The sequence below is a fragment of the Acanthopagrus latus genome, chromosome 9 (genome assembly GCF_904848185.1).
Source record: "Acanthopagrus latus isolate v.2019 chromosome 9, fAcaLat1.1, whole genome shotgun sequence".
Classification (NCBI taxonomy): Eukaryota; Metazoa; Chordata; class Actinopteri; order Spariformes; family Sparidae; genus Acanthopagrus; species Acanthopagrus latus.
The window spans coordinates 22,841,621-22,852,595 of NC_051047.1; the positions used below are offsets into that span (position 1 = coordinate 22,841,621).

The following is a 10,975-nucleotide window of genomic DNA, read 5'->3' on the forward strand; positions in this document are numbered from 1 at the left end:
GTGTGTGTGTGTGTGTGTGTTAGCGTGCATGTTAACTGAGCCCCAGCCTACTTAAAACTGTCACATGTCACTTATATTCTGCTGCTATGTGATCTTTGGCTGGGATGGGCTGTGTGTGTGTGTGTGTGTGTGTGTTTGACTCTTCCTTTATACATATATATATATATATATATATATATATATATATCCTCCCTTTTGATTGGTCAAAGAACTATAAGCTCACTCACTATATTTCTTCATCATTTCTGTAACAGTTCTGTCTTTCTTTTCTCCAGACGAGGTCCAATGGATCCGGCTGACTACCCCATGCAGCCCTGGTCAGGTCATTACCCCGGACCTCCCCAGCCCCCACAGGGGTACCCTCAATCCCCGTCCTACCCGAACCCCAACTCCCAGTCTGGACCGTCTTACTCTGGATACCCACCCAGCCAACCGTACTCACGGCCAGGTGACCCGCGGGGCGTCGACCCTGGGTACTACCCCCACCCCAGGTAATGAAATGCATGGAGGTTGCTTTATGTCACATGATTCATAATAATGTACGTAGAGTTCTAGTCTTACATGAGTGGTCTGACTGTAGTCCACAACTCTTTTATTCATTTTTTTCTTGTATTAGGATGGAAAGAATTGTTTGTGTCCGTCCTACTGTTAAATCTTGTATTGTTTTGTACTCCTTTCATTGTGAAGGAGCACACCTGTCCTCACCTGTCCTTTCTGACATTGTGATCATGCTTGTTTTTCTGCTCCTAGCTCCCAGCAGAGAGGCCCCCTGCGGCAGGATGTGCCCCCCTCTCCCACCCCTCCCCTTCGTGGACTACGGTACGACACTATGACGCGTGGAGCCGGGGGTGGAGCTTACAGGTAGGGCCGATTTGTGGATGAAGATTATCCCAGGTAAATTCTGAGATCTGCCATCCTCATTTGTTTTTGTTTTCTTTTACAAATAATTCAGTTAATCTGCTTTGAAACCTGAATAGAGAATGTTTGATGGGTTACAGGCACCACGTGGATTCCGGTCCAGAACAATACGGCTATCCTGGGGAGGGAGGAAGACAGCATCAGCAACACCAAACCAACCCGAGACAGAAGAACGCCATGACTGCAGCTGTGTAGACGAACCAGGTCCAGAAATGAAAAACGAGCAGAAAGCCAACTGCTTTGTGTCGTGCAGCTCTCGGTACTCCTGTGATACAGAGTTGAAGCCACTTTAATGTTGTGATTTCAATCACCGTCATTATCAAACATTGTCTTGGCTGTTTGAAGTATATGGTAATACACAGACAAGCAAGGTAAAGGAGGTTAATTATAGAGTCGCCCGTGTGTGATGCATAATGTCTCATTGTTTGAAGTCACTTAAATTGCTTTGAGTCTTCCAGGAGTATAAAATTAGCAGGATTTGGTCTTTTCGCGATAGTCTGATTAAGTCTTCTCTTTCAACAAGCAGTCCGAGCCACAAAGGTAATTGGATCCATTTAAATTAAGATGTACGTACAGCTCGATGCTGCCTCACATCGCACCCGACAGTTTCACTTCTAAAAACGTGCCAAACAGCTGATTAGCAAACATCATTGTAATGTTTTTAGTCTCCTTTTGAGGGCAACTTGTAAAACATCAAGATGTTCCTGCGATCCAAACCTGTGAGAACAAATAACTCTGAAGACATCATCATAATTCTGCTGTCACAAGGCAGCATATGCATACATGCCATGTTATGTATTTTAAATTTGAAAGACAGTTACATTGTTATGAAGTGAAGTGCATTTTGATTCCTTTTGTCTCAATTTTCCAAACAGGGAGAACGCCACTAGACCAATCTTTATAAAAATACGACAAATATACTTGCAACTAGTCTGATTTATCTACATAGGTTTCTGAATTAATTATGGAAACATTTGAACAATTGCAGTGCACTAAATCACTACAGTGCACTGAATGAATTAACTTTACGTGTAATAATATGTTTTTAACGATGATTGCCTGGAAGATATTTCTCTCGGTGGAGATGACTGAATATGTTTTTTTAGTCCAGGACCACTCAAGGCTGTTGCTTTACAGCACTTACTGATGACCCTGATCCGTCTTTTAAATAATCCCATGATGACATTTCAAACCACAAATTAATATTCATTCATATTCAGGTCGGGACATATTAGCATTGTTTGACCTACATTTATCTTTGAAAAGTTAACTTTATTTAAAATGACCTCAACTTGAATGTATGAAAACTTTGTGGATTACGTTTTCATAGTCATTTGATTCATGAAATCAATCTGTGGTTAATGAACCATTCCAGTGTGACAAGAGTTTTTGCTTATTTTGTTTTCTATCAGACATCTACTCGACCAAACCGTAGTTACTGTTGTTAGATTAGACATGCTCGACAATGAGAAACCTGGCAACACCGGTCTGGATTAGCCGGCTGCAGCAGTGTTAAGTAGTTTGTTTCTGGGAGTCAGGCAATATAACTTCAAGAAGTCGACAGCAAGGATAGAAGGATATATTCTTGATGTTAAGTTTAATGAACACAGAAAAACCATGTGCATTGGGGCCAAATCGCTCCAGTCTGAAGAAAAACACGGGAAGCCACAAATTCTTAGTGCCAAACATACTTTTCATAGAGGCCGAGGACCACGAGATTGGTGCTGACCGTTATACGTTAGCTAGCCAGTCAGCCAACATGGGCGGGGCTTAGGAAGGGTCACCTGAGAGATAATCCTCTGTTTTAAAAAAAGAAGACAAATTTTTCACCGGGATGCTAATCAACCTGGGAACGTTACATTCTGGCAGAAACTCTATTCTGAGATTCTAATCAAGACGATTCCAACACTTTATTTCATATTGTTACAGCTGCCTTCTCCTCGACTCCTAGTCGTTTGTTCCAGAGCTTATACTCTTCCAGATTTGTCAGGGAAGATCACCTATCTGATAACGGTGCTTAAAACAAGATAGACAGCAATTTAAAATACATTTGGGAATGAAAAAAATGAGCAAAACTCCAATAATGTTGGAATAGTTTATTTCATATAATATATAAAATCACTACTCTACTCTGTACTAATTTTGTGTTACTTTCATGTGCTGGAGCCGAGTGAAGCCTCACAAATGTCCATACTAGTGAGCAAACCAGCTAGAAAAGGCTTTTTTTTTTCCCTTTCTGGGTTTAATTGACCACTCTGTGTTACTTAGCTGCCTCTTTTTCTCTGCGCTGTCTGTGTATTTCATGTACTGTAGTTTGGACGTGATGGATGTTCATGGCACATCTCTGTGACCCGGTGGTGTGGGCGTCACTGCCCGCTGAAGTGCACACGAGTCCCCGTTGAAACGTGAATTGAGATTCAGAGTGCTCTTCTCAGCGCTGCGCCGTAGTGTGTATCCATTTAGCCACTTACTAAACCATCAATTAAGTGAAACTAAGAGTTAGAGTCTAGCTTAACGTTTCTGCGCTTCCCTCCACAAAGCTCAGCAGTATTAAAGTCAGCGGGGATTAAACGTTAAAAATGACATTTCAGGATTAGGTGAATTGCGTCTCTGTGAGGGTCAACGTTGAGAGGGAAAACTGATGGAAACTAAACCAGGAAGGATCTAAACCATCTCATCAGCCTGTTTGTTTGACAAAGTAGGATCTCGAATGGAATGAAGAAAGTAGGAAAGAGGAGTTTTGACAAAAGGAAAACACTGAAAGGAGGGAAGGAAGGATTAGAAATGACCTAAGTAGAGAAGCAATGAAGGAAAAGAACGTAGAGAAGGAAGAGGGATTAAAGGAACAAGTAAAAGACTGAAAGTATTGATGGATGGAGGGAGATGGAAGAAATGTGAGCAGATGCAGTGCAAGGACCCCGAACGCCTCTGTGAGTCACAATGGTTTGATTCAGAGAGTTTCTGAAGAACAACAGAGCAGAAGAAAGAATGAAAGTTCATAAGAATCTGGGCGGCAGTTGATCTGCAGTAGGCGGAGGGCAGCAGGAGTGGGCTCGTATCGACTGAATGTAATAACTTTGGGGAATTACTTCCAAATATTTTTTTTTTTTCTTTTTCATACTATTATCACTTTTCTGCACCAGTTTAGAAATCAAACTTCCAGATAAAGCTGTCAGAGTTTTAAGGAAATGACAATAGTGAAAGAGTTTGTCTTGGTACTTGTCACCTGTCAAGTATATCGAGAATCAACACCAAAATAAAACACGTGCCCCAGTAGATCATTTTCTCAGTGATAACAAGAGCCGTCGAGGGTATTTTTAAGCAGAAATGGAAAAAGGAAAGAAAATGAAGTGTCTCGTCAACATTTTCATCAGAAGTTGATGGTATAGGCGATTCACTACAGGTGTCAACAGAGTAGACAAAGTAGAGGTCACAAAAAATAAACAAAAAAATGAAAATGGAAAGAAGAAACAAGACCAAGAAGAAGAAACAAAACGAGTCACCCGGACCATCGACAAGAGAAAAATGGGCCGAAGTCTTGGGAGATATTTAGAATAATGGCGCTAACGTCAGTGAAGACTCCGGCAGCAGAAACAGCTGATCATTAAGCTACATTAAAACTTATTTAGAAGGAGATGAATCACCGGAGAAAATGATCTGCTGGGGCCGCGTGGACACATGTTGTGCTTCTTTAAGACGGAATGATCAGAATGCAAAACTGGAAGAAGTTTTCTGAACTGTGTGTATCTGAATGCTGAGTCGGTGTCTGGTGAAGCTTTATGGAGCTACAGTACGCTGAGATGTGAACATTACATGAAGGTGTATTATTGTTACTCCTCTTGATACTAGCACGCAAATAACACGTATGTAACTCTTCACAAGCATTTATTTTTTCGTACGTAATTGTTTTTTTAATGGTAGTCTGTGTTGTTGGTTGAGTCTGTCAGAGCCACGGAGCGTTTGGATGCTGTTACCATGCTACTGTCAGAGAGAGGTACACTGATGGCTTCAGTTCTTGGTGGTTTTTATCACTTTTATACGCAATTTACATTGACATAATTAGCGGTAATTATGATAGTAACCAATTTTCAACCTTGTTTTTAACTATGTGACTATGAAAACACAGAAAAACCATGTGCATTGGGGCCAAATCGCTCCAGTCTGAAGAAAAACACGGGAAGCCACAAATTCTTAGTGCCAAACATACTTTTCATAGAGGCCGAGGACCATGAGATTGGTGCTGACCTTTATACGTTAGCTAGCCAGTCAGCCAACATGGGCGGGGCTTAGGAAGGGTCACCTGAGAGATAATCCTCTGTTTTAAAAAAAGAAGACAAATTTTTCATACTAGCACGCAAATAACCAATTTTCAACCTTGTTTTTTTCAAAACATTAGAAGAAAAATACAGAAAAAAAGGAGAATGAAGTCAGTTTGCGTAGCGTGGTCAGCATGTCAGACATTCTGTGAGTACGGCAGATGTGATTGTTTTTGGCAGTATAATGTGAGTTGCACAAGCTGAAGGTACAAACCAGAGTCTTCTATATGAGGAGTTCTGGTCCTGGTTCTCCCTGTACAGAGACCAGAACACGAAGGAGTCCACTATACAGTACGACCTCTCTGTCTTAGATATATAGCGTTTTTGTATTAAACATCTTATATCCAAAAATCCACCCAAAAAAACAAATCTCATTTTATAAAGCTGTAACAATAACGATGATTGTTTTTCCTACATTTTATATTTATGTATATAACACTTTGTTTTGATTTGTTTTGCATTAAAATATACAATTTAAGACGGGATGTGCCCGAGATGTCATCTGTTAAATGTTTTAAACATGTGCCTCGTCTTTTTTTTTTTTTCAAGCTACAGTGCATGCCCAGCACATCTGCTAAGGTTAATTAAATATGAGTCAGGAGAAATTATTTCCCTCATGTCCCCCATACACTGCAAGGTGAGTCATTAACATTGCCAACCCAATTTAGTCCATCGTTTAAGCTGCAGATAAATTGTACCTTTGTGATAAGAGATAGATGTTGGCCCCAAATTAATGCAAGACTAATTATCAATTAGAAAAAGAAGATAAGGTGCGCTGATTGTGGCAGAAAGTTTTTCTGAGTTCCTCTGGCATGGTGCCATCAAACTACTAGGTCATATCCCTGCGCTTAATAAGTATTTAGTCCCAGCCTGTCGCTTCAGGTGCTTTTTTTTGTATTTATCACACACTATGGGTGCTGGACTCAGGGCTGCAATCACAGAAGTTAGTAGTAATGAGACAGAGAGGCCATGGGAGCATTTTATCAGTCAAGGCTTAATTAGCATATCCCAGACCTCTCGTCCAATGGGGGAGCGGGAGAGGAAGTAATTAAATTCTCCCGAGTCACTGCCAAGGTTCATTTTGTGCACAGTGTTCAACATAGATCTAGAAAATGTGTCCGTGTGTTTGTGTAGTTTCACAGTTCAGTATTCTAATTATGTTATAGTTAAGTTCTGGCGTTTTACTCAACAGAACTTAAATTAGTTGAAGAGATTACTTGTAGTCTGGACTCGTCTCACCGTCCTGATCCAACACGTCACTGTTTGACTCGGTTGATCGCTGCCTGGTCCTTCTACAGAGCCTGTTGTTCCGCCTCTGAGTTGAAGGCAGAGGTAGCAACAGCACCGAACTGACGTCTGTTTAAAGAGCGAGCCGACATGCCATGACACGGGCGTGACACGTTGACAACGTGTCGTGTATGCAACCCACAGACGAGAGATTTAATAAGCAGCTAGCGGCCGTTAGCAGCTAACTGGAGGAGGAAAAACAACAACCCAAAATGTCTGCAAACCGGGGAGACAACGTTTGGTCCAGGAGCTCCCGATCGACTGAGAAGAGGACGAGATCACCTGTCGTTTAACAAGGATGGTAAATGGTTGTTAATGTTAATGACATTGTTTAGAAAACTCTGCTAGTACGATGCTGGAATCGTGGCATGCAATCCAAAATCACACATTGGTGCCAGCAAAGAACAAATGTAGGAGAAAGCACCTGGGTGTTGTGAGATGTTTGTGTAAAAAGGATGTAAAAGTCTCTGTTTGATTAGTTTTACCACTACGTTGAAATAACTTTCTGCTAGAGTACAATAACATGTCGATGTTGATCTGAATTCTCTCCACTTTCAGAAGCTTTAAGATTAAAGTATTGTTATCTTTCACCTCACGGTACGGTTGAGTCTTAGTGGAGAACCGTTCTGTTCAGGACGTCTACAGCCTGAAATAACAGTATGTTAATGAAAAACTAATGCAAGACATCCAATATCCTGCAAGCTAAAGACTCAAGGTCCGTCAAATTAAATAAATATTCAACCTGTGGTGATATAAGGTGTAATAACTTGAGTAATATATAACCGATAAAAGATCAGCGCTCCACCATTTTACACATCAAAACATCTTTCAGTTCATTTTAGTTTGAGATGACAGACGGGGGGAATACAGGTGTCCTTTCTAAAAAAAACACATCTGGAAAGTGGCACAAGTCCAAATGTGAGTGTTCAGTCAGATCTGATCCTCCCGCTGAGCGCTCCACAAAGACAAAGACGGTGGAGTTTGGATGGGGTGGGATGAAAAGTTCAGGGGATTTTACAAAGCATCAGAGGAATGTCAAGTCTCTTAGACACTGAAGAGTTTCTAAGATAAAGAACTTTTGTATTCAGTGCAGAGTTAGAAAACCGTTGTACCTGTTTTGCTTCTTCATGATTTCAAATAAATCTGACTTACCTCCACGCAGCTTAACTCAAGTCTAACACGAAGCTGAGCCGCTACAGGAAGCTAAATATGGGAATGCTAGAGGAAAATGCTACTGGTCTGCATTCTGAGTGAATCCAGATTTCAGGGGGAAGAACAAAACACATTTTTAAAACAAAGCCGTGTGTCCCCTCCAGCTTTCAGACTTTAGAATAGAAAATATGGGAAGTGCTCCAAGAAGCTGACGACATATTAGAATCATCTGTTTCTGGGAGACGTCCGTCCGTCGTCTTGTCACAGTCGCTTAATGCAGCTTTAATGGACGTGTTATCTGTGCAGATCATAACTTAACTCTACAGAACTGTCCTGGGTTTCTTGACTCGACTGAGTGGCCTTGTGTTGCTAGGAACATTTTTGACTGATGCCGTGTTTGAGGCCAACTGTCAGACAGCCTGCACAGTGACTGTATGAACTAGTCACTGACTGACTGGTGCTGTAATTGCTCCAACCTCCCTCCCGGGGCAGGTTTGGCATGCTGTAATTATTAGCAGTTATTATTAGTAGTTTTAATAATCATTGGAAGCCATTGTAATTAGGATTTCCTATTATGAGTGGCTGCCAGTTGTGTGTGTGTCTGCTTGGCAAGGTATTGTTCAGTTGTAGCTATTATAGGCGGCCTGGCAGCCTACTTTTTGTTCCCTTGACTTCTGATTGTTTTCCATGTACACACTGTGCTTTAAGGCCGACCTTGGAACTGCCAGACCTCCCGAAATCCTCATTAACTGTCGTCAACTTACGATCTTGTGGGTTCTTTTTTTGGTTTTTTTATTACATGGCTGTGGATTCAAGGGTGACACACAACGCCAGCCTAGTCGACAGGATAAAATGTCTGCAGTTAATGTGTTTCTTAAGATAACAGATACGTTCAAACGTGTACGTGTCATAGGTGACAGACCATATCGACATGTGAACAAAACGAGTCATATCATGTTTCCAGTGCAAATGTGTTATCTGCCTTTCATGTCAGGAGATGGACAGGACTGTGGTTCGGCTCTTTATATCGTCATTTTAAAGTGTGACACCACTGGATATTTCTCAGAAGACCTCGATACATCTCCAGCCGTGTTTGTGGAGACATGAACGGGTGTTTTTAATGATTTGGTGCATCTCATCTGTAGAGAAAAAAAGATTAATTTTATGTAGACCTTGAGAGATATTGAGCCATGTTTTGTGATGAGAAAACCTGGTGTATTAAACAAGACCTCTGAAAATTTCCAGCTGTGTCTGTGGAGACAGAAACCGTTATTTTTAATGAGACTTCAGATGATATTCGGCCGAGTTTGTGGAGACAGGAACAAGTGTCTGTAAACAGACTTTGGAACATCTCCACTCCTTTTTTTGTGAGGGCAAAACAGACTTCATTACATCTCCAGCTGTCTTTGTGGAGAACAAAAAAGTTAATTCTGAGGAGTCCTCTGGAAATACTGAGCTGTGTTTGTGATGACAAAACCCGGTGTATTTCACAAGAACATTTCCAACTGTGCCTGTGGAGATGAAACAGTAGTTTGGACTGTTTTGTGTGTGGTGACCAAATTAGATATTTTAACCCCAAAAATGATGTCCTAGCCCTGACCAAGTGGTTTTTGTGCCAAAACCCAACCAGAGCATAAGTGCAGCACTGTGACAAGACAAACATTTAATATTTAATCTAAACAAATGTAACAGTAAACTTTTAACCTCTCCGTGGTTCTGCAGAAACTTACTTTGCCAACATTTATTCTGGCGATTGGGTTTCATATCACACACATCTGTTTAATCTTGTTACCACATGTTTACCACAGTGTTCGTGTTTGTTGTTGCCTCTGAAAACTCCAGTGAGTTTGAGTCATCATTGACTGAAACTGATGGTGCAATTCAATACTGTATAAATCAGCATTTATATGCAGAAGTTATACACAAGGTCATAAGTCAGATTTCCATTAAGTCATCAGATTCGATTGTCCCATTCAGCACTTTGTGTGCACTTCAGAGGAATACAGGAAAGTGGAGCCTCACATCTCTCACATTTTAGACCAGTCAGTGCTATTTTCTTCTCTTTTTTAGAAAAGTGTTTTAGCTTAATTAATGGTATAGTGAGTCAGGCTTGTGTGAAAACTGCAGATTCACATTCTAGTGCAGCATTTCTGACTTGTAATCTTATAAACAAAGTCACATATGGTGTATTTTTGTGTTTATATGTCATCAGACTGGGACTGAAGACTGAAGAAGCTGCTCAGTTATTAATTATTGTTAATATTTTCTCTGGGCTTGAATCATCAGAAGTCGTGTATAAAAGGACTGTTTCTTATCCTCTTTGCACTCATTTTAAACCTCTCACAACCTTTTTTGCAGGCCGTGACACTCGGGTTGAGAATCTGTTCTCATGTAAATGAAACCTTTAAAATGTGGCCTCCACTTCACCTCGACTGTGGGACTGTGTGGACAACAAACTAACCACCTACAAATAGCAGAAAGAGAAGTGGAAGTGTGTGCATCTGTGTGTGTGTGTGTGTGTGTGTGTGTGTGTGTGTGTGTGTGTCAGTGTCAGTCCTGAGCTTCACATCCTGACAGGGTCATGGACAGTACATTAAGAACACTGTGAGTGTGTCCTATTAAGTGTTTGTGTGTAAAAATTACATTTCCTCTGTCCCCGGTGCGCAGTAATGACTAGTGGTAAACTCCACTGGCAGCTGTTTCCCCCTTTCCAGTCACACACACACACACACAGTGCAGCCCAGAGGTAACCTTGAGGCATCTTGCTAACACAGATACTCCTGCTTTCTCTCTCGCTGGATCCTCCAGGCTGCTGGAGAGATGAGTGTGACCGGCTTTGTGCGACAGATCCAAGAGACACCGGGATTAATTGTTGAGTGTGTGTGTGTGTGTGTGTGTGTGTGTGTGTGTGTGTGTGTGTGTGTGTGTGTGTGCTGCTGTATCCGTTGGCTTGCCAGCATTGTCTCATGATGCAAGTTCAACGTGGGACTTCCAGGACAGGAGAGAGCAGCCAGGAGTCGAACACAAACAGAACTCAGGTATGAACAGTCGGCCAAACTTGTGAACACAAAACAAACTCATCAGCTGCTAAAAACACTGTTTGTCTTTGTCACCTCAACACAAACTTGTTGAGCTGTAGCTCTCTCCATGTGGAGCGCCTGAACCTGGAGATACTGATTCTTTTGATGTAATTTCAGCCTGAATTATGTTTTGTTTTGTTTTTTTAGGAAGTTATTTAAACCAGGAGCTCTCAGACTTGTTTCTGTTGGAAGGCCAAACCTGAACCAAAGCAAACACCTGTT

The 10,975-nt window shown here is 41.3% G+C and overlaps 1 protein-coding gene across 7 annotated transcripts in view; it reads left to right on the forward strand.

Moving 5' to 3' along the window:
- Window positions 1–1,838, forward strand: part of pard3bb (par-3 family cell polarity regulator beta b) — a 207,362-nt gene extending 205,524 nt beyond the window's left edge. For 4 of the 7 annotated variants that reach the window (XM_037108816.1, XM_037108815.1, XM_037108817.1 and 1 more), the window contains exons 25-27: window positions 276–491; window positions 751–861; window positions 999–1,838. In XM_037108816.1, coding sequence (XP_036964711.1) covers window positions 276–491; window positions 751–861; window positions 999–1,113 — 442 coding nt within the window. In that variant the 3' untranslated portion in view covers window positions 1,114–1,838. Of the gene's footprint in view, window positions 1–275; window positions 492–750; window positions 895–998 lie in introns of those variants that run through there. The other 3 variants (XM_037108818.1, XM_037108822.1, XM_037108823.1) reach the window with 3 other exon arrangements.
- The last annotated feature ends 9,137 nt before the right edge of the window (window positions 1,839–10,975 follow it).